Source organism: Carlito syrichta, unplaced genomic scaffold, assembly GCF_000164805.1.
Source record: "Carlito syrichta isolate Samal-C Ts95f unplaced genomic scaffold, Tarsius_syrichta-2.0.1 Scaffold301613, whole genome shotgun sequence".
Classification (NCBI taxonomy): Eukaryota; Metazoa; Chordata; class Mammalia; order Primates; family Tarsiidae; genus Carlito; species Carlito syrichta.
Window position 1 is genome coordinate 204705 of NW_007245709.1, and position 23746 is coordinate 228450.

Genomic DNA, 23746 nt, shown 5'->3' on the forward strand with positions numbered 1-23746 from the left:
TTGGAGTCTCACTCTGTCGCCCAGACTGGAGTGCAATGGCTGCCCCCGGCCACCGCAGCCACAACCTGCTGGGCTACGGCAATCCTGCCACCTCTGCTTTCCAAGTAGCTGGAACTACAGGCGCATGCTACCATGCCTGGCTAATTTTTGATTTATTGTAGAAATGAAGTCTCGCCAAGTTACCCGGGCGGGTCTCAAACCCATGGGCTCAGGCAATCCACTCACCTCAGCCTCCCAAGGCACGGGATTACAGGCTGAGCCACTGAGCCCGGCTAGGTTTATTCTTAACAATAGCGCTACTGAGACAGAGGGGAGAGAATTGCCTGAGCCCAGGGGTTCGAGACCAGCCTGGGCAACTTGGCAAGACCTCATCTCTACATTTAAAAAAAAAAAAAAGTTAGACGGGTGTGGTGGCACATGCTTGTAATTATAGCTACTTGGAAGGCTGAGGTAGTAGGATCACATGAGCCCAGGAGGTCGAGGATGCAGTAGCCAGGAGCATGCCACTGCATTCCAGCCTGGGTGTCAGAGTGTAACTCCAACTTACACACACACACACACACACACACACACACACACACACACAATAGCACTACTATTAAAAAGTGTATTTGCTAAGTAGTTATTATGTGTCACTTTTGATACTGGACTTTTAACATCTTCTAGTTCATTTGGTACTAACTATATTAATGCTAACAGTAATTCCTATGACGTAGACATAGTTCTCTCCATTTTACCTCCAAGGAAACTGAGGGACTTGGGGAAGTTAAGAAGTTTGACCACTACTAGTAAGTGGCAAGGCTAGGATTTGAACTGAAAAGGTTCATACTCCAAAGCTTGCACTTTTAGTCATTATACTGCTTCCTATCTACCATTTTCTTGCAGCATTTTAGGAGTGAATTATATCCTTTATGAGCATACCTTCTTGCGTGAACATTCCAAATTAAATTAGCTTCTTGTTCAAATTTTGCACACTGCTGTACAGAGCCCTTAGGCCCAAAGTTTTCATCTCTGTTGGCTTCCTTTTACTTTTTCTCTAAAACTTTCTGAGCATCTTTACCACTTGCTGTTTTGTTTTATCCACCGAGGTTTCAGGTTTTATAGTTGTATCTGAGTATTTTTCTCCTTTTCTTCCTTCCAAAAAAATTATTTTAAAGGCTTCTTGATGATGTTGGCAAATTAGGAACATTCCTTCTTAGCTTCATGAAAAACACTTCTTCTATTGTCCTTTTTCTCTTGGAGTCTCCAAAATGAACTTTAGCACTATCTTTGCATCTACCTGTTGACTCTTTATACCCTTATATCCTATTTTTCCTTCTCTTCACTTTTAAAAGGGGATGAATATCAACCATATCCTCCCACTATGCCCAAGTTCTTGAATTTTATACCTAGATGGAACTTACAATAATATCCAGTTCTGGTGGCACATTAGAACCACCTGGTATGGAAAACAATTGTTATTTTTCAGGTCCCATCTCAGATCAGTTGAATCAGGGTCTCTTGGGATAGGTCCTAGACATCAACAATATTTTCAGACACACCAGTGTTTTAAAATTTCTAATGTGCCACCACAGTAGGATCCACAGCATTGTGAGATTTGTCTGGCAATCACATTCATTTCCACTCGAATGAACAGAAGTGGGTACATTTTATGAGTCTTGGCAGACTCCACGTCACACTAAGATTCATGCTGAAGGAAGACAATGTGCCTATTACTTAGCTTGGCTACAGCTTTGTTCACAGAAATGAACAAGTTTCATGAGAATTTTTTCTGACTACAGTTATTAACAGCATTGCGCCTACCTCCTAAGGTCTGAGAATACTCCTAGAGCTTTGTAGTACCTTTGGAATCACCCTCCATGGAGAGCCCAGCACCTTTGATATACTTCCAATTGCACGCTCTTCTTTCTGTCTCTCTTGGCACGTATTATTTTGCTGACTCTTCACTTGGCATTTATTTTCCCTTACACTTTCAACATTTAAAAAAAAAAATTCCTTCTAAGAAGACCTCCTTCTACCTTTGTTTGAATATAGGTCAGAGAAACAACTTTAAATCTATCATCTTCTTTAGCAGGAAACAGATTGGCATTTAGGGTAGGCCCTAAGTGACCCCTTTCTTACTTTTTAGTTGAGAAGAAAAACAAAGGTAAAGAGAACCAGCAGTCATGGTTATAAATAGTCATCAATATTCAGGAGTCTCAGGGAAAGCATCTTAAGGAAGGTAGGCATTGAACTGAACCTTTCACAATAAAGTAGAAAGGCCACTGCTGGGAACAACATCAGTGAAGGTGTGTTAATGGCATTTCATTAGGAGAATGTATCCCAGGGAGATTATGAGATTTGGGGAAGATTTAGATGGAGTGGCATTTATTAGGAGAGAGAAATACTCTCTCCTAATAGTAGGCTAGTAATCAGAATTCCACCCACCCCAACCCCTATGTTCAAATCAATTATTGGACTATAAACTGTAAAGGCCAAACACTGTTTCCCATGTGTTCCTGTGCTTAGCATAGTGCCTAACCAAAGGTTGTCATATAAATATATCCATGGAATGAATAAATTCTTCTCAATCTCATGATGGTATCATAAGTTATTTTAGTAGTTAGGTGAAATTTATGGGCTCCTTTCTAGAAAAATGCAAATAAATGCAGATGTGTACAGACACACACACACGCACACACACACACACATACACACACACACACACAGTATCCCATTTAATTGCAGGGGATTCAAGGACTCTCTGTAATGTATTCAGGGTATACTTGGTAGATTGAAGATGTGTGACACATGCTCATGTCTTAAAATTATTTGGTCTCTTTCCCATGCTTTCACCTTATGAAAAACTATTCCATTAAGTTTTGCTGGCCAGAGAAAAATACTCTAGAAAAGGAATTATGGGTAGACTTTGTTGTGAAGGGTAATGTCTATCTTGTGAATACTGTGCAGTGTCTGCGCTAGGCAGTTTTTTCAGCCCAATTTATTCCCATGATCCTAACACACAACTAAGTCACGTGGTTTTGAAATACTGATGAATATATTAATATTTTACAGAGAACATTTCTCAATAAAATCTTAACATTATCGCACAATAACATGAAGTTACCTCATGCAGTTAAAAGAAAAATAGAGTCACCACAAATTAAGCCAAAAGGCATAGTGTTTCCAACATTTTTCTTTTACTTTCTCTGAGGTATTGGCCAAGATAATCTTCAGTTAAACACGGGCAGTAACACAATAGGAAGATGATATCTACCTACCTATTCAAAAACTTTTCAGTACTCTAATACAAACTATGACTTAATAGTATTTTGACTAAGAGAAAGTGAAAGAAGGGAAGGTGTTCTTATGAAAGAAAATTTTGATATTGGTGTCTACGGGGATTTTTCTGGCTCATACTTTCCCTTCCCAAACTCTGTTGTCATGTTTTTTTATAGTCACTTCTTAAGTATCTGCACTTAACAACCAATTTGAATCATATTCCTCAAACAGATTTTTCCTATTTTTCTCTGATTTTCTTTGAGTTCCTTGTGCAACCGCACCAATCAGATATTGTGGAAAGAGGAGAACAAGTTGCAAGGGAAGGTGGCTTGTTGTGGTCATCATTGTTTTCCATCCTTGCTACTCAGGTGTCTGGGAAGTTTTTAGACCACTACCATCAGTAGTAGCCACCTGTACAAGGTGAGGAATTCAATGGGTCTATTTAGAGTGGACATGAAAATTTTTTTTTAATTTCTTAACTCATCAGTCAGTTCTGAGATTTTTCTGGGCATCTACCTCTAATAATAATTTCCAAAGCATCAGCAACCAGTTTTTTCCGGCTAAGCAGGTGTGTTGTCTTTCTAGAGCAGTTGTTCTCAGTGTGAAATGGATTTTCTGATGCCTAGTCTCTGCTATATATACATCATTTCAACTGATCTTTAAAGCAACCCTAGGAGGTTGTCCCTGTTTAATAAGCGAAAACCAAAAGGTTCAACTATGTTATTTTATTCTCTCAGAGTTACTTACCTATTAAGTGGTGACCCTGAAATATGAGTCCAAGGCAATTTGATTCTAAAGGTACTTTGCAACACTATACCTCTACTAAAGAATTTTTACACTAACACCCTACCTCCCCTTTCTAACTGCTTCTTTGACATAAGTGCCCACCTCAGTGAGAGGGAAATTCAGTGGGCATTGTTATCAGCCTCCCTGGAGTTGGAAACAAAATATAAATAAAATAATATGGAAGGGCCACTCTTTTGCACATAAGTTGTTTTGCCATTAACATTAGCAGATTTATTAATCCTAGCAGGCATACATGATCAAATATATCAAAGAGTACATTCATATTGTTTGCCAATAGAAAAGTAATATGTATTTTTTAGAAGTGACCTACTTGACCCATTCTTTAGTAATCCAGGGATATTGGGTTGTTCTACTAATTGGTGGAATTACATGTCTTATCAACATGGCCCCAGGAGAGCAGGAGTGACCTTGTGTTTTCTATGCATGTGGCTTGGGTCAGAAGTTGTGAGGAAGCAACTTCATTTTTGACCTTTGGGAATTTCATGTGACTATAACTTTAAAAACTCTAATGGCAGCAATATTTTTCCAGTATAACATGTAGATTGAGCATTTGATATTTAAGCTTGTGAAAATAAAATTTGGACTTAAAAAATAAGTATACATTTTTGTAACTCTCTAGATTCACCTTCTCTAGCACTCACCTTCATTTTGCAAAACTGAAGATTTATTAAGCAAGTATTTGTGTCAAGCACTATGCTGAACAGTTTTCTATATATTATATTTCACCCTCTCAACAGTCCTATGGCTTTTTTAGAAAGGATCTTACCAGTAGGCAGAACAGAGTGGTATGATTGCTCTTATAATGAAGTGATTTTTTCTATCAAAATCGGTTTTAAATATTACACTTATGACTTTTGTTATCCTTCCTTTCAAGAAAGGATAAGTGCTACTTACAAGAAGCTTGGTTTAATCATATCAGGTGAGTCAAAATCTATTTTTTAAACTGTTAAAACTGATAGAAGGAGTTTAGATGCAGAAGGCCTTCATGCTAAGACAATCCTACAGCCCAAGAATAAGTCCAAAGGACATCTTAAGTTTTAAATCTAAATTCAAATGTAAATTTCCACCAACCAGAACTCAATTTCAGTGTTGATCATAGGAAGAGAGATGTTTCTAATTAACTAACTTTAAAGCCCTATCTTAATCACTTAGGGCATTCTTGTGCACATCTGTGCTGCAGGAGTAACTGGATTACCTCCATGGTGTGTGTGTCTGGGTGTGCGTGTGTGTTTAAAGCAATGCTATAACTCTATCCAAATGGATTCAGCACTGCTTTAAAGTTTAGAAGCAAATGTGTACTTAGTAACATAGTTTAAAACTTGAAACCCCCTTCTACCTTATGTGTTCTTCTCTTATAAATTGGACTTGTTTGTGGAGGACAGCCATTTCAAATACTGTGACACATACATCCCAGAACTTCTTCCCTCTTATTTTAAGTAAGTAACCTAAATGAGCACCAGAACCAGGGCCTCTCATGTGGTTTTGCTTCCTCTTACAATGACTTCGGTGTCTTTCCATTCGTCTAATTTTTATAAAATTGTGCCCAGAATAAATGGCGGTGCCAGTAAAGGAAACTGAGTCCTAGGAGTAATTTTTCATTAGGGTAAATAAGGTGATATGATAAACAAGTAAAACCTGATGTGACAACGTGGCATAAAGCTGTGATACAAAATGTTTGATTCTATTCCTATGAATGTTTTCGAAGGCTTCTATGCCTTTTGCCTGTCTTGTGTGTGTATATATACTTATCAGTGGAAACATAATTCATACTCAGCTATTTATTTCTATCAATGAATGACCAGATGACTCTTGCCTATCTTGGGAGATAATCATTTTGCCTATTCAGTAACTCCAAGAGACATTAGGTATAACAAACTAAAGCAGGATGATCACCTCTAGCTCAAGTAAGAAACACACAACTGCCTTTCTTTGCTTTGTAAAGTTGGCAGAGGTGCACAAATGCCTTTATTCTTATTCTTTAATTGAAATAGTTTTTGTACTTTCCCTACTAACACATGCTCATTGTGGAAAACTATGACAAATCAGACAAAATAAACAAAGAATGCTTACAAATCAATTTTTACCACCCACCACTTGCTGCTTGGAGATTGGATGATGGTGATGAGGATAAAAGGCCAATGTTTATTTAAGTGCGTATTCTTGGCTGGACACTGTGCTAAATGCTTTACATAAATTAGCTTATTCAGTCCTCCCCACAACCCACTGATGTCAGTAATAGCATTGATCTCCCTTTAAAGAAGAGGAAACTGAAGCTCAGAGATGTTAAGTGAATTGCCTGAAGTCACACAGCCACTACATTACATAGTAGCAGAGCTAATTGAACCTGACAGCATGCCCTATTGATTTCTAAAAGTTAATTGATTAAGTCTTTATCTGTTGTATATGTTTCAAATATTTTTTACACTTTTAGAGGTTGCCCTTTAGTTGTATTTATGAGGTTTTTGATAAATTATTTTATTTTTACACAAATGAGTCTATACTTTTGTGGTTTCTACCTTTAGTGCCCTGTTTAAAAAGGCCTGTACTATTTCTAGATTATAATGTGGGAAGGAGAAAAATATACTAACAGTCCCAGAAGGAAATAACCACAAGCCAGAAAGTCATGGTTTCTGCCCAAGTTGTCATCAATGGGAAGAAAGAGAGATCTGAGAGTGTTTTTAAAGGCAACTATAGAAGAAAAATAAAGCTATTCCCTCATTATACCCTGTAGAGTTCAACCTGTTTAATAAACCAGTACATACATTTCTGTTCGTGCTTCTTCTCTGTACCCTCAATCTTCTGCAAACAGCGTCTGGACTGGGAAGAGGGGTCAGAGGAGAAGGGAATGGGGCTAGTTACATAGATGGTGCTGTTTGAGAGCCTCTCAGGTGTCAGATGCATTCTGTTGCTCAATAGCCAAATGTCAGTCTTTTGCATGGCACACAGACAGGTAAGTTCTTTTGAAACATTCTGTTGGAGACCTCACACACAGGGGTGTTATGAATGAAGCCCAATGATTTACGTCATAATACAGAATTACGTTCCTTGCTCCTACCCCAAAGGCAGCCTTCTTAGTCACAGTGCTTTCAGTATGGTACAAACCTGACTCGCCACCCCACTAGACCTGCAGGTGTATGAATGGAGTGGTAAAAATGGAGGTACTTCCATTGCTGCAGTTTCTCTTTGCCCTGCCATATGGCAACTTTGGCCACTCTCCTACCTTTAGAATCTCGAAATTAGGGGTATCACCATGATCTGTGCTTCATTTTTATGGGGGCATGCGGTAGGTTCTCCTGAGAACTCTTCTAGGTGTAGAATGAGGCAGATTTTGAGTTTCGGCAGCTTGGCAGTCAACCAGCTTGGGGAAAGAGATGCCAGACCCTCTTCTGGCTGACATCCCAATCTCTATAAGATTTGCAAGCCACACATCTACTCCTGTGAATTTCCTCCTCTCCAATCTCTAACCTTTTCTTATATGGGGAATTAGAAAGTAATGCAGTAAGAGTATTTTAAGGAGAATATTTCTATCTTTAGTAAGCCCTGCAGAAGTGTGTCAAGCAGCTCTGTTTGTCATTTGTAGGTATTAATCTTTGGCATCAGAATCTCAACAGAATTGCCAGGATGTTAGGGAAAGTGTCATTCCACAGCCTATGACATAGAATTATTCTGTGCTATAAAGATATCATGTGATAGAAAGATTCTAATTTTTTTCTTTCAAAATAGATTCTTATGTATCACAGATGCTTTCTGATTAGTGTATTACTTTTCTAATAGTAGCTCAAGCTATCAATAAGTTGATGTTCATTTCTTCTAGAAATATAACCCTATTGCAATAAAGTAAAAAAAATTATATCAAAAGAGTGCTCTATATTGCAAAGCTATTTCTATGTCACAGTGTGTAGTCCTTCAATGCAGTATTTTGTTTATCCTAGTGACAACAAATTCAAATTCAATATATCTAATAATACTGCATAGCAGGTCTTCATTCTCTTTTCTGTTGATGTGACAGTCACTCTTTAATGAAACCTTATTTTGTATACTATTTGCATTGTAGATCAGGAATGAAAAGCTGAGTTTGCTTAAGCAATAGCTGAGCTGTTTATACTTTTTATATTCTTCCATCAAGAAATAATTACCCTTCAACCAACCTTACTCTTTCCACTTCACATATGCAAACCACCTAAATAAAGCATACGCAAACTCCCAAATCTCAATCAGTATACAAAGCAATCAGGACCTAGAAAAGCATAGAACAGTGTATGTATATCCCTTTCCACATCCTCATACCAGGGCATTCATTCATTCAGCAACTGCATAGTGAGCATCTACTGTGGGCTATAAACCTGCTAAGGACAGAGTTGATTTTGCTCATGTATTTACCACAGGGAAGTAAATAATAAGATTTTTTTTTAACTTGCATTCTGTAACATTGAAATGTTTTTTCTGGTTTCAGAAAGATATTGTAACATGACTTTTGGTATCTCATTGGTTGTTGTCTGTAATTCTCTGTTGGAATACATCTACACGTAGATTGGTTTTAAATGGCCTTCAGCAGTTTACTGCAGGGCCATCTGGCCATTTGCTGTCTGTATTCCCAAACTAATAACTATTTCTAGAATAATCTGGCTTTTGACACCCCTATGATCAGTTATGCCATGGCATACTTTATTGAATATTAAATGTGTATAAATTAAGGCATGTATTGACAGTTCAGGTGATATACAAGAATACTTTAAGATGGCCCATGCCAACAAGATGTAAACACTCAATACACCTAAATGACACTTTTTTAAGTGTCAAAAAATTTTTAACACTTTTTAAGTGTCAAAAAAAAAATTTTTTTATATGACAACTCTGCTGAATAGTTACTTTTTCTAGGATAGTTATTATATGCTTAAAGGTATACAGTTTGCATTTATATCCAATTTCTTATTTACAGAGATGTTTATACATTTTTGTGGCTATGATCCACCATAATATTATTACAAACTGAATTGATGTAAGTCCCTCCTGAGATTATTTGCTGATATTTGTGAACTCACCTTTCAAAGAAAAATGTTTCAAGGTGGAAAGTAAAAACTCCTCTGCAAATAATGTTGAACTTCACAATAATATTCACCATATTTTGAAAGAAGACCATGGATTGTTGTGATCTTTAAAAAACCAACATACTATCTCTTTTAAACTAAGTTTAGACGAGGGAAATTCAGGCATATGATGTTAAAATATCTGATTTTCTTCTCATTCTTTTTCCTATAAGAGCAAATATTTGAGTGTGAATGGGCACTCTATAAATACCTGCTGTTTGCCTGATTGTTTAAATAAATATCTTAGAATTTAGAAAACCAGTGAGATCCTTTTTTTAAAGGAAGGATAAATCTTGAGTTAAACCTGTTTCCATCAACTCACTTTGGTACTTCTATAGCTCTTCTGAGGCATGCTAAACAGTGCATAAGAGTAAACTTATCTTCCTGATCCTTTCACAAAACCTTCTTCTCTGATATTTCCTATCTAATATCTAGTCCAGTTTTAGCAAGTCAGAAACGAACTCAGCTCACGACAGAAGTAAACACTCAAGAACTTCAGATACTGGGACTTCTGGTAGAGAAGATAAAGTTGGTTTAAAACAATTCATAGCATAAAAAATAAATTGATAACATGAGAAATAAAAAAGATACTATAAAAATTAGTGTATATATTTTAAAGGACTAAACAGTTTTTTGTATGTTCATCAAAATTAACTCAGTAGACATGTTAAAAATTAGACATTTTTGAAGAGAAAATCAGTAACCTAGAAATGAAAAAATAAAAAGAATATAACAGAATGGAAGAAGAGATTGGAATAGGAATGAGATGTTAAGATTTTAAAAGGTAAGAATCCAACCTATGTCTAATAGGAGTTCTACGAGAAAAAAAATTAAAGAAAATATAAGAGACAATATTCAAAGATTTCTGCACAGAATTTCATGAATATCATAGATTCTAAAGGTGATGTACATGTTTCATTTTTAAAGGTCAGAAAGTGTAAAAAACGTTTATATATAAAGTGAAATCCTCTTTCCCAGTTTACCCCTAAGACCTGTACCCTCCTCAGAGGCTACCACTGTCAAAATTTCTAGCATTTCTTATGTATTTCTTAATTTTTTTAAAAATGGGTTATTTATTGACTTCCTACTTTTGGAAATAATGTAGTTAACTCTCTTGTAATTTAAGCACACTGACACATACACACACACATTTTCGCTAACTCTATTTTTCTAATATGACTATTTCTCAACTTTTTGTTAAATAAATATCCTGTTATAGCATTATTACTATCAAAGAAGTGTTCCCTGCTGAGCCTCATTGTGTTATATGATTAGATTTCCTTCCCTAAACAACTCTTCATTTTTTCCTGGAGCTAATTATTATGTTGTCTTTATTTGCTTGGTTTCTGTGTCAGTATCACAAATCCATTCCCAAACTCTGTCACAGTCACTATATCTTTTCAATATCAGCCACATCAGGACCAGGACTCTTGTAATCCCAACACTATGGGAGGCCGAGATGAGAGGATTACTGGAGCCCTGGAATTTGAAACCAGCCTAGTACAAAAAATCCAAAAATTAGCCAGGTGTGGTGGCATGCCTGCAGTCATAGCTACTTGGGAGGCTGAAGCAGGAGGATCTTTTGAGCCCAGGAGGTTAAGTCTGCCGTGAGTTGGGATCATGCCACTGCAATCCAGCCTGGGCAACAGAGTGATTATAATAATAATCAGCCATATCGGGAAACCTGTCATTTCCATTTTCTTTTGCCCTTGGAAACCACCTCCTGGAGGCCTCAATTCTCTTGCTCCTGTTTGTTTTTCGTATGTTTTTTGGGCCCTTGGGTCAACTATGTCCTGGATTATATTTTTCTCTTCCTTGCTTTGCTTTCTCCTTTTTTTTTTTTTTTTTTTGAGTTGGAGTCTCACTCTGTCACCCAGACTGGAGTGCAATGGCCGCTCCCGGCCACTGCAGCCTCGACCTGCTGGGCTCCAGCGATCCTTCCGCCTCAGCCTTCCAAGTAGCTGGAACCACATGTGTGCGCTACCACACCCAGCTAATTTTAGATTTATTGTAGAGTTGAGGTCTTGCCAAGTTGCCCAGGCGAGTCTCGAACCCGTGGTCTCAAGCAATCTACTCACCTCAGCCTCCCAAAATGCCAGATTATGGGCTGAGCCACCGAGCCCGACTTGCTTTCTCCTTATAGCTGAGTATACCTACCTGTATCTCCTCAAGAAAGAGTACATAAGAGCTAAAATGTCTTAAAAATTTGCGTGTCTGAAAGTACCACATTTCAGTGATATTTGACTGAGTATTGACCTGTTACTGAAAATCATTTACCTCAAAAGTTTGAGATCATGTCCCATTGTTTTCTACTTTTTGAACTTCCATCTGAGAAATCTGTCTACATTCAATTTCTGTTCCCTTGTATGTGAGTACCCTTGCTGCCTCACATGAAAGTATTATGATCTTCTGATTTACCCCAAGTATTTGAAATTCTGTAATCATTCTACTTGAATTGAACTTTTGTTCCTTTCTTGTGCTGAGAATTTAGGCCTATCAGTACAAAGAATTTTCTTTTATTTTATCTTTTATTTTCTCCCCCACTATTTTCTCAGTATGCATTTTCTTCAAAACCTATAACCTTAGCTTGACCTAATTTTATCTTATCTCCTATTTTCCTTCTTTTTGTTTTTGTTCTGCTTTCTACAAGATTTTCTCAACTTTATCTTTCAGTCCTATTGATTTTTTTTTAGCTATGATTTTTTAACTACAAGTATTGTTCTTGAATGTTCTTTTTTATTGCGTCTTGTCTTTTTGCATCTTGTCTTTTCCACTATGGATGCAAAATCTTACCCCTGTGAATATTTATTACAGGATTTTTTAATTTAAGTCTTCTTCTGTTCACCACATGATCTCACTTTCTTCCCAGTTCCTTTTTTTTCCTGCTTGTTTGCCTCGCTATATTTATTTCATGTCAAGTTTATTTCCTCAAATGTCTGGTGCTTCCTGGCTGTCCCCTCACATTTGAGAGCGAGACCATGAAAGATGATTAGAAATTCTCTGTTCAGAGACAGGGCTAGTTCACCAGAGACCTTTCTCATAGGATGAACAGATTCACTTGTTTTGTTGTGGCATCCCCCACATATCAGTTTTGATAGGTCATTCCAGTTAGTGTCCAGAAAAAGTTTCCTAAGCAAAAGAAGGACAAACTTTAGTTGTCTAGGAGCCAAATGGGAGAAAGGTGCTGGAGAAACTTCACCAATGAATGGGTGCACTTTCACTTCATTTCCTTCCCCTCACCATTGGCCCAGCCTCATTTCTGGCTCAACCACTCCAGCTTAGAGGCATTCTTCCTGCTGTTGAGTGAGATAGCTGCCTGGCTGCGTGGGCTTGAGGAGGTTATCAGGTCATTTAATTCACTTTATATAGAATTGCCATCAGTTCTTCTGTTTTCAGTTCTGCTCTGCAGATGCACCTCCAAAGCCACCTGGAGTAATCAATTCCTGTGACTTTCTACACTTCTGTGGAGCACGTGAGCTGCTTCTTGGCCAATACCTCACACGCAAAGAAAATCACATGCACTTTTAGACACGTTCTGCCTCCTCTGCCCAAACACCACTCATCCATCTGCTCTCCGTCTTCTGAAATTTGGTTGGCATTCTTTTCTGCTTTTCCCAGTTTTTCTCCTTGTCCGTGTGAGTCTTTGCCTTTTAAAAATTCTTCTGTCATTATTTTAGTGGGGATTCAAAGACAGACGAATTGAACGTTGGTGTTCGCTCTACCGTGTTTGCTCCAGTCCATGCACACTGCAGCCAGAGTGTCTATTTAGACTCAGTCTGGCCCTAAACCTGTCAAAGGGCTGCAAAGCCCTTTACTTGTATCACTAAGGACAGAAAGGCCATATTTCTCAGGCCTCATCTCTTGTCTCTCCCCTCTCCCCACCTCCTCTTCTATCTCCACCCAGTCAGTGCTCTGACCATACTTTGCTGAACCATGTTCTTTTTTGCCCTGGGCCCTTTGCATATGCCGCTACTCTTAGCATAACCCAACTCTCACTCTCACACCTGGCTAACTTCTAATCATCATGGATTAGCTTAAGATCACCTTCTCTAGAGAGCCTTCCCTGATGCTAGCCTCCTCTCCAGAGCTGGGTTCTCTTACCTTTACACCTAGTTTTTTCCTGATTGAAGCACCTACTGCACTGTGTGTTCCATGAGGGCATCTTAGCTAATTTGCCTGGCACACAGTAGGCACTCCAATTTTTGTTGAATGGTGAATGAATGTTTCTTTCACTGAACCATTTTTACTTAGTGTTTTCCTTCAAGCCTTGCTTATATTCTAGTAATTTGCCCAGCATGTCAGATAGTCCTAATTTATCCATCTGCTTTATTTTTACTCCCCTTTTCCAAATTTAAAAATACCAGAAAGTCTAGAAAACCTGAAGTAAGTAGAAGTGTTCACTTAAAGGTTTTATTTCAAATGTAAAACTAACAATATTGTATCTTTTAATATTTGTTCTAGATAAAGTCAGTTTCTGTGGCTTACAAATTAGATAGCAATATAATTAGAATTTGAAGTGAATCAATACTTGGTGTCCTAGCAGTTAATGTGAGAGCCAAAAAATGGGGGGACAGTTGTGCTGGAAGTTGGATTTACTGGTAATTTTGATTTATTCAGGTTGTGGATAGGCAAATGAAAAAGAAAAAAAGACTGGATTTTTGATGTCCATCTGTTCATGCTTCAAAGATCTGGAAACTGAAGTTTTAAATTTTCTGGTTTTATTTTCCTGGTTTATACAGTTTTAAGAAGGAAAAAAGACAGAACGTCTCAGTTAGAAAAATTTGAAGGAATAAAAGTAAAGACAAGGAAAAGTGAAAGACATAAAAAGTTACCATAGGAAAGAAATCATAGAAAGGGAGGAAGATAAAAGGGAGGAAGATATTTGTTTAATTTATAACATTGGACCTTTCAACAATTAATTTGCCTCTAAGCATCAGTACAAATTTTTGATTCGTATACAAATGAAAATAAGGCAAATTAAAAATGCCTGCCTTAAGTGGATTGCTAAAGTGTAACTTGTAAGAAGTAATAAGAAAAATATGTCATGAAGAAGGCATGGCTGTGTCTCTGGTTTATAAAGTAGGCTCAACTATGAGAGAGCCAGTGGAATCTTGGACTAGAGTTTTTAGAGGAGGTAGTAGAGTGTCCCTCTAGTAACAATGAAATATAACTATTATATTTACCATTATTATCAATAATAATAAAAATAGTAGTATCTGGAACGCGTGGAGGGACGAGGCAGAGCCGCCGAACTGCCGCCAGTTTCTTCCGTCCACGTAGCCCATCGCGTCGCCAGCCAACCCAGCATTCACTACCAGCATGGGAGTGCAGGTAGAGAACATCTCCCCAGGAGACGGGCACACCTTCCGGAAGCACGGCCAAACCTGCGTGGTTCACTACACCGGGATGCCTGAAGATGGAAAGAAATTTGATTCCTCCCGGGACAGGAACAAGCCCTTTAAGTTTATGCTGGGCAAGCAGGAGGTGATCAGAGGCAGGGAAGAAGGGGTTGCCCAGATGAGTGTGGGTCAGAGACCCAAATTGACTATATCTCCAGACTATGCCTATGGTGCCACTGGGCACCCTGGCATCATCCCACCACAGGCCACTCTCATCTTCAATGTGGAACTTCTAAAACTGGAATGCCAGGAATGGCCTCCTCCCCGAGCTCCCTGTTCTTGGGTCTGCCATGGAGGGATCTGGTGCCTCCAACCGCGTGCACATAATCGGCAGGGAGCTCTTCCTGGTGTCCCCACACTCTGTATAGACATCTTCACCCACTGAATGTGTCTGTCACTCCACTTTGCTTCCCACACCTCCCTCTCCTCCTCCCCTTCTCCTCCTATGTGTGTTTGCCTAAACTACATGCCATGAACCTCAATTACTCGTTTTGCTTTGTTTTGTTTTGGGGTAAAGATTCAGTTTTAGTCTTTTGGATCTACGTTTCAGGTTAAGTATACAGTCAAGTATTAGCAGCACAAGTGATGGGTTAACTTTAGAGTAGGAATTGGTGTTGGGAGGGGGTTGCAAGAATCTTTATTTTATTATTTTTTTGGATGAAATTTTTGTCTATTATATATTCTTGCTGCTGTGCTGCAAAGCCATAGCAGATTTGAGGTGCTGTTGAGGGCTGAATTATTCTCCAAATTGAGAGGTGTCCTTGGTTAAACTAAAAGCCCAACCCAAAACTGAAGTGGAAGGGGAGAGCCTTTGCCTCCACCAGCCCCACCCCATGCTCCCAAGACCCTCTGCCTTCTAAAAGCGAATCATTTTCACTGCAATGTTGGACACTACAGGTATCTGTCCCTGGGCCAGCAGGGATCTCTGAAGCCTTCTTCGTGGTCTGGCTTTTCTTTTTCATCCTGTGGTTTTCTAATGAACTTTCAGGAATTTTGTAATCTCATAACTTTTCAAGCTCTACTACTTCCTAAATTTTAAGAACTTTAATTGAAAGTTTATATTGAAGGTGCTGTTTGTAGACTTAACACCCAGTGAAAGCCCAGCCTTCATGAAAAGTCCTTGAATGTTCTCTTAGGAAAATGATGCTGGTCATTGCAGCTTCAGCATCTCCCGTTTGTGATGCTTGACTCTTCTGCTGATTTCAGCATTTCCTGGCTTCTCCTCCCTTGGCCCATTCTCACCCCTTGGCTGTCCTGTGTAGTGACTTGGTGAGATAAATTGTTGCTGCCCCCCCACCCCTGTCACCACATGAGTTTCAAGTTTTATTATTGCAATCAAAGTGCTTTATGCTGACTTTTCTCAAAAAAAAAAAATTGTAGTATCGGAATTCTTAACTATATGCAAAACAATATGGAAACATGATTCTGCAAGTCAACATTATCATTATCTCCATTTTGCAGGTGAAATAACTGGTACTTATAGAAAAGATTCTTCTCAAGTCAGCAAAAAAGTGGCAGAGCCCTGAATTTGAAAACAAACAATATAACTCAACCCCTTTATGCCATTTTGCCTCTTAATAATAATTATAAGAAAATCATTAGACTTGATTAAATGCTTGATGCTTACTTCTATGAGAAGTCCAGGGATGACCTCTATTCTCTCTTTTTTTTCTTTCTTGTTTTGAGTTAGAGTCTCACTCTGTCATCCAGACTGAAATGCAGTGGCATGTTCATGGTCATCGCAGCCTCGACCTGCTGGACTCAGGCGATCCTTACTGCAGGTGTGCACCACCATACCCAGCTAATTTTTTTTTTATTTACTGTAGAGATGAGGTCTCGCCAAGTTGCCTAGACTGGTCTCAAACTCTCGGACTCAGGCAATCCACCCACCTCAGCCTCTCAAAGTGCTGGGATTACAGGCTGAGTCACCAAGCCTGGCCTACCTCTATTCTCATTATGAGAAAACTAAGGTTTAGAAAGATTTTTTACAACCAAATCTTTGAGAAAAACTCCATTCCTCACACTCAAATTTCTGTTCTTTTTTATTTATCTTAATTTTTTTTACAAAGTAACATTTTGGCTTCAGAATAAAGTTCACACATATTTTCTCCTTTTTATTTCCCAAATTCTCACATAATTTTGATAGTGAGTTTGTTCTTTTAAAATACTCTTTTGTCACTGTCAGTGTAAATATAGTACACCAGACTCTCTTTTTCCTTATACTCTATTCAGCAAATTTTACCCATTATGATGTTGTCCCTTTCCCCTTTTTCCCACTGTAGTATCCAGTAAAATCATTTTGTGCTCCAAAGGAGACTCTCCAATTGGAAACACTATCCTAAAGGAATTATTATATTTGTTTGGAAAAAAGAAAGTGATCCTTTCTTCAATACCAGTACATTTTCCCATCCCATTTTCAACCTTCAAGTAATGACTTCCTCCCAAAATCATGGAATAGAACACATGATTAGAGACCATTTCTAGGGTTTCCATCAATGCTTTATCAATGCTGTGGGAGACATTTGATTCCCAAAGTAGTGAGACCACCTACGTGTTAACAAGGTAAATTCTTACACAGAAAATAGAGCATATGACATGTGAAACAGCAATTTCTTCTTTTTTGAAAGAAATTACACTGGATCCACATTATAGAAATTTTTTATTTTTATATGCCATCATCAAATTAAGGGAAGTGAGTAGATAGAAGACTTTGAAACTTTCTTCTGAGTTACAAATAGAAAAAAATGATGAACAAAGTATTAAGCTTGAAAAAAGTTAGATCATTTGGATGATGGAGTCAGTGAACACCGTTTAGTTTAAAGATGATACGGATAACTTACAATTTCAAGGGCGAAGAGACTCAAATCAGTATGTATGATGTTGCTACACAATACTAAAAGCTTCATAAATACTGATACAACCAATATTTTTAAAATATTTGTTGTTTGATTTAATATAGTGACTGACTAGGAATGTAGTGTTACCCAAGGTAACTTTAGGAATCACCTTGCAAGTCTGGTTATTACATGGAGAATTAAGGAATGAACAATTTACTTAGATTTACTCATCCCCTACTACACCTCATGCCCAACGCATTCCCATTCATTCATTCTCTCTCTCTCTCTCTCTCTCTCTCTCTCTCTCTCAATGCTGTCAAGAAATTTGCAAAAGCAGATGTTACTGTCCCATTTTACAGATTAGGAAACTGAGGCTAAGAGAACTTAAGTGATTTGAATAAACTCGAGAACAGAGGAAATACCCATGTAATCCTGTATCTACCAACACAGCCTGTATTCTCCCCACTTGAACCTACCTGTTGCTCCGGTGGAGTAACTTAAGGTGGTTCACAGAGATTTCTTTATCAGCCCCTCCATATAATCTTCCTCACGGACTTACTGTGGTGCCTGTATATGTACCATTTGTGATTAGTTTCCTTGAATTAAGACATTGCCTCTTTTAAAAGGTGTGACACATGGAGCACAGAAGGAGATTAATGCATTGTGGTCGTTTATGCTGAGTTTCAACAAGACCAGTAGCAGAGAGCTGGGCACAATTCAGAGCTGCATCCGAAGCGGGGCTTAGTTTCAGACTAGGCTGCAGGGAGACCCATGGTAGCATTTGGGGGGTTGGTGTCAGGGGCAAACTGACAATAGTAGTCTAAGAACCTTAGGGAATTGGCCCCCAGTGGGCGGAGAGTGCTTAAAATTGGAGGTAGGAAAATAAAAATTCTCTGTTTGCAGTTTACCCTACGGCTTTGCCAAACTGTGTTGAGTTACTAGAGTAAACCTTGTGTAAACGAGAGGTTTGTTGTTGTTCTTAGAGAGCTCTTTTTGGGGGGGATTGGAGATCGTGAGAAGTGAGTGTACATATGTTAGCAAGGATGGCTCTGGGTTTGATCAACATTTGTTCTGGCAACTTGCAAGGTAGCTTTTCTTATTCTCATACATTCATAAGGACCTTAAATTTCTGCGTGGGAGGAATATATCCTAAAGGGATTTTATAAAATTGAATAAGACAAACTGCTCATACTAGTAGGCAGTTAAGTTAGCAATGTATACAATCTATCTAAAGCACTTTGAAATTAAGAGAGAATGAAGAATAGAGGTATAATGATTTAAGTTAAATAATACTAATTGTATAAACTGTGTTGCCAGAAGAGACCATGCAAGCAAATGGTATAAATGAGGTTATCTAGAAAGTGTTAGATTTTCAGAAATGACTCTTAGAAATGATGGTGGAAAATAAAAATAAAAAGGAATAGGCTTAACAGAACAGAACCAACTTTGCTTTATGATACTCCATATATCCCAGCCATTTAAATGACAGACATCAGAAACGATGTACCTTTTAAAGCAGAGGAGTGGTCGCCAAAGCTTCTCTTTTTAACAATGAAAGCTTCACTTTTCAATAGAAGATGCTGTCTTCACTAAGTGTCTCATCTCTGGGACTAAACATGGCTCAAAAGACTAGTCTCATAACCACTAATTTTCTTTCTGCTTCAGCATGCATTTCTCAGGCCAGTAAGTAAGGTTTTCTTTTTAATTTTTAACTGCAGGTCGTTTCTATGGATTCTGTCTTCCTCTTTTGTCACAAATTCTTCATAGTCCTAGCAAGATACTCTCTTGCCTGGTATCCTCTCACAGAGTGCTGTCAGTCTTTCATGTTGGCTTTAAAAGTTTGTACCATGGGAGGTAAAATTTGTTTCAGGCAACAGACACCGAGCATCTAAACAACATGGTCTCACCAGCCACAGAGGGGTTTGAGGCTTCTCCCTCAGAGTATTTGTGCTGTGTGCATGTGGATTGTGATTGGCTTGTCTGTGATTTGAGTTTATTCAAAAAGTGTTCTGCTAGAAGGTTCTTATTGAGACATCCTTCATAGACATGTGCCACCTATTTTATGAATATTAGCTCTTAGCCTTCATCAGTAAGGAAGTCATGCAGCCATACCACAACCAAACAACTAAGCATAAGTCTGCCTTTCTATTTAATGTTGTGGTCTCCAAACATCTAGTTTTAAATTATGACGAATTTCCTTGCCTGGGATTCCTTTTTTTAGTAAAGATAGTGTGGCAGGAGGTATAGGGGGTGTATGTGTACGCATGAGAATACTATATCAAGATTTTTACTTTTATACTTTATAGGCTTATATAAATCTGCTTACCATATAAGTGACATATTGGACACATGTGGACTAGCATAATTTTTTGATCATCTTTGATATTTGCTTATGTGGCTAAATTCGAAAAATGTTAATTTTATAATTAATTTCTAACACATTGTTTGGTAACAGTGAATAGTTTTTGTTGTAAATCATCCCAGGCCTTAGATCATTGAACTGCCAGAATGTGCCTTCACAGTTTTGGAAAATCTGCTTTTTTAAAAAAAACAGGATTTATTGAGAGGACAAGAAAGCTCCCACAGGAGGAGGGGACCTGAGGGGTTGCTCCCACAGTAGGAGGGGACCTGAGGGGGTTATTTTTGATTCCTGTTTTCTTTTCCCTCAATTTGGTTTCTATCCAGGAAGCCACAGAAGTTGATAAAAATTGTTAATACTTTTTCTATTGTCATCCTTATTGGCCTTGAACTTTATATCTTCTGTCACTTTTTTCACAGGTTCTACCAGTTTCTTTCAGACTTCACTTTGCTTATTGATATGTCACATTGGTGTGTGACCTCTGGTTTGTGTGTCACCATTTTCTCATGGGAATATATTTTCCCATTTCTTCTGCCATCTCTACCCTACACAATATGACACTACCCACTTGGCTGCCCATGCCTTTCTTACCCTGGCTGTGCACCTACTAGGGCCTCACATAGTATTTCCCAGAGTATCCTTTGTTGACCATTAATTCTTAAGGTACTTCCTGTGCAGGATTGAGATAGGGGACAAGGACTGGTGTCTTGTTCCATTAAGTGTTAAGTTTAGTAGAAAACAATAAACATATCCCCATCACATAATAGGTACCCAATAAACATTTACTGAATGAACAAAAGAGCGAATGAATGAGCATATTTGTAGTACACATTAACATGTACTTTGGGAATTTCTACAGTGTAGAAATGTTTAACTTTATTTAACTCAGCATTTTCCAAATTTGTTTTCCCACAAATTCAGATGTGGTACTAACACGTGTCCCATGGAATTAATGTTGCCCAGAACACACCTGTGAAATACTGGCCTAAAGGATACTAGACTGTTGCATAGTACTACTCCGTCCCTCCTGCTGCCTGCCCCATATGCCAGTTCCTTATTCCAGTTACTAACACTCTTCTGTCTCTTTAAATTTGGAAAGATCCCTGATCAATTACATACTCTCTTGCTCTTTGATCATGCACTAATTGGCATCTTGTTCTTTACCTGCTGTCTTTTTAAATGTGTTTTGAGAAGCAAGACTTAATAATCTCTGTCCTGTGGACTTTTATCTTTGGGCATTTATTGAGTCTATAGTTTGAACTTACTATATTAAATGCTTTTTATTAAAATCTCTCAGATAGTTGTGAGTATAGTATTCCACCGTGACATACATTTCAGCTATGATACTCTCTTCAACAGCCCAAGAATTGACATGAATGTCCTAAGTGGACGTACCTTGCATTAACTTTATTGCCTTCCTCTTGACTACTACCTCTGTGATTCAACTATAAGGCTCTATTTCTGTTTCACAAAATAGCTACTGACTGTCAGTCTTGGAGTACATTCCATGCAGTGATGAGTAGAATGTATATTCTATGGTTGTTGGGTGTAATGTTCTATAGCTATCTATTAAACCCATTTAGTTAAGCGTCAAATTAAGGTTCCAGATCTCCTTGTTGATTTTTTGCCTCAATGATCTATTTAGGGTTGTTAGTGGGGTATTTAAGTCCCCAGCTATGATAGTGTTAGAGTGGGGTAACACTAGTTATTTAAGTCCCTAGCTATGATAGTGTTAGAGCAAGGTAACACTATGATAGTGTTAGAGTGGAGTAACACTATTTAAGTCCCCAGCTATGATAGTGTTAGAGTGGGGTATTTAAGTCCCAAGCTATGATAGTGTTAGAGTGAATATCTTTTTTTCGTTTACTTCGAAGCTGTTTTAATAAAAGCTGGTGGTCCTGTGTTGGGTACATACATGTTTAGGATGGATACTTCTTGTTGATGGATTGAGCCTTTTATCATTATGTAGTGTCCTTTATCTTTTTAAATTTTTGTTAGTTTAAAGGTTGTTTTGTCTGACACTAAGATTACAACTCCTGCCTCCTTTTTGTTCCATTCACCTGAAAATTCAACCTTCCACACAATCCGGCAATCCCCCTTCTGGGAATATACCCAGAGTAACTCAGATCACTCTATAAAAGATACCTGCACATGCATGTTTATTGCAGCATTATTCGCAATAGCAAAAACATGGAACCAACCATGTTACCCATCGAAAAGTAGACTAGATAAAGAAAACGTGATTCACATACATAATGGAATATCACACAACTGTAAAGAAAAATAAAATTATGGACTTCACAGCAATCCATGAATGGATTTAAAGTATATAATACTCAGTGATTAATTATAGAAACAAAGATCTGAGCACCACATGTACTCACTCATAAGCAGACCCTGAACATTTATCATAAGACTATAAGAAAGGTATCGGCGGTAGTGGGACACTGCCAGGGGATGGAAGGAAGGACTCATAACATCAATAAGAATTCCCAAACTTTACCTGCACGATGACCACTTATGTACCTAACCCTGAATTGTAACCCACAGCTTTAAAATAAAAAAAAATTTTTTTTAAAAAGAATACTAAAGAAAATAGCTATTGGCTAGAAAAAAGTTGGTGACCAGAGTCCTATGGTAATAACAGATTGCAAATTATTCCAGTAATCAGAATAATTCTTTTTTATTTTTCAGTAATCAGAATATTTCAAAAACTAGTGACAGGTTCTGATGGAGCTTCTGAGAAATTTAGAGAGGGATGTTCTATGAGTAAGACGGTCAGTAGCATTTCTTTAAGAAAAACGAGTGAATTATTAAATGGCATACCTAACATATGCTCTAAAAGGCAGCTCACTGTTTTTCTTCTGACTCTTTCTTTTCTCTCTTTCACTTCTTTCTCAGGACCTTGTCTCTTCTCATTAACACCCCCACCAGAGTTGGAGCAGGGGAGAGAAAGGAAGTGTTCAGACATGTGCCTATTTGCATAGTCACTTTATTGAGTTAATGCCAGGACAGCGCAAACATTCTGTCCAGTTCTATAGAAAAACCAGTTTCTACCCCATCAGTAAGGTGTTATTTTCTTTTTTAGCATAGAACAGTTTATTGCCAGGCTTCTCTTAACTGTACATTATAAATAGTGTCTGATTAAGAATGCTCTGGATGGGTTAATTAGTGTGGTGACTATTATTAAGTAAACTGCTTGTTAGTATTATGCCTATTTGATCTTGGTATTGATGTGAAGTAATTGACCATAGAGCTACATTTAGAAAAGCTGAAGTAAAGTTTTTTTTATTTCTAGTATGGCAATAGATTGTTTATATTAAACATGTCTATGAAAATATTAGTTTCATGGCACAGAGAATCAGAATAGACTCTTACGTGGGATAGTGGATGAGGTTTGTTTTGTTTTTACAAATATTAATACATTTGTCCAACCTGCTTCAAGACCAAATAAAGTTAAAAAAAATTATTTTAGCTTTTGCCTTCATTCTTGCTGCAGAATTCATGGAAACTAAACTGTTTTTAACTTTCTGTAACTAAAAGAAGAATCCTGTTAGATTTAGCTAATTGTCTAAATACTTCTTTTGGTGGCAATCACTGTGATAAATAGACTACAAAGAAAAAAGATGAAAAAGTATTATAAACAAGGACCACATAACTTGTAGCCACCTTCTTTCAAGTACTAGATGGTTATCTATATTATTTATTGGTATTTTGTCCAGTTCTATTATTAAGTTTCCTAGATGTAGCATTTCCATAGAGAATTTATTCTGTAAGCTAATAAATTACACCGTCAGGGAGTTTTTCTTGAAATTCAGCTTAAATTTGCCCATTCTTAATTTCATCTCATTATTCCTAGTTATAACCCCCCTTGTACCCAGCTAAGTAATTATTCTTTTTCCTTGGAGACTCCTATTATGTACCCCTTTAGTTGTCACTAAATCAGGCTATTCATATTTAGCTCCTTTAATCTGTCCTCATAAATCAATTCTTCCA

The 23746-nt window shown here is 37.7% G+C and overlaps 2 protein-coding genes across 5 annotated transcripts in view; both read left to right on the top strand.

Annotated features, from left to right (window-relative positions):
* Positions 1 to 23746, top strand: part of GTDC1 (glycosyltransferase like domain containing 1) — a 290620-nt gene that overhangs the window by 201305 nt on the left and 65569 nt on the right. The gene's annotated exons all lie outside the window — the stretch shown is intronic.
* LOC110595385 (peptidyl-prolyl cis-trans isomerase FKBP1A-like) lies at positions 14384 to 15236 on the top strand. The gene has a single exon (XM_021710853.1). The coding sequence runs from the start codon at positions 14475 to 14477 to the stop codon at positions 14937 to 14939; it is 465 nt and encodes a 154-aa protein (XP_021566528.1). The 5' UTR covers positions 14384 to 14474; the 3' UTR covers positions 14940 to 15236.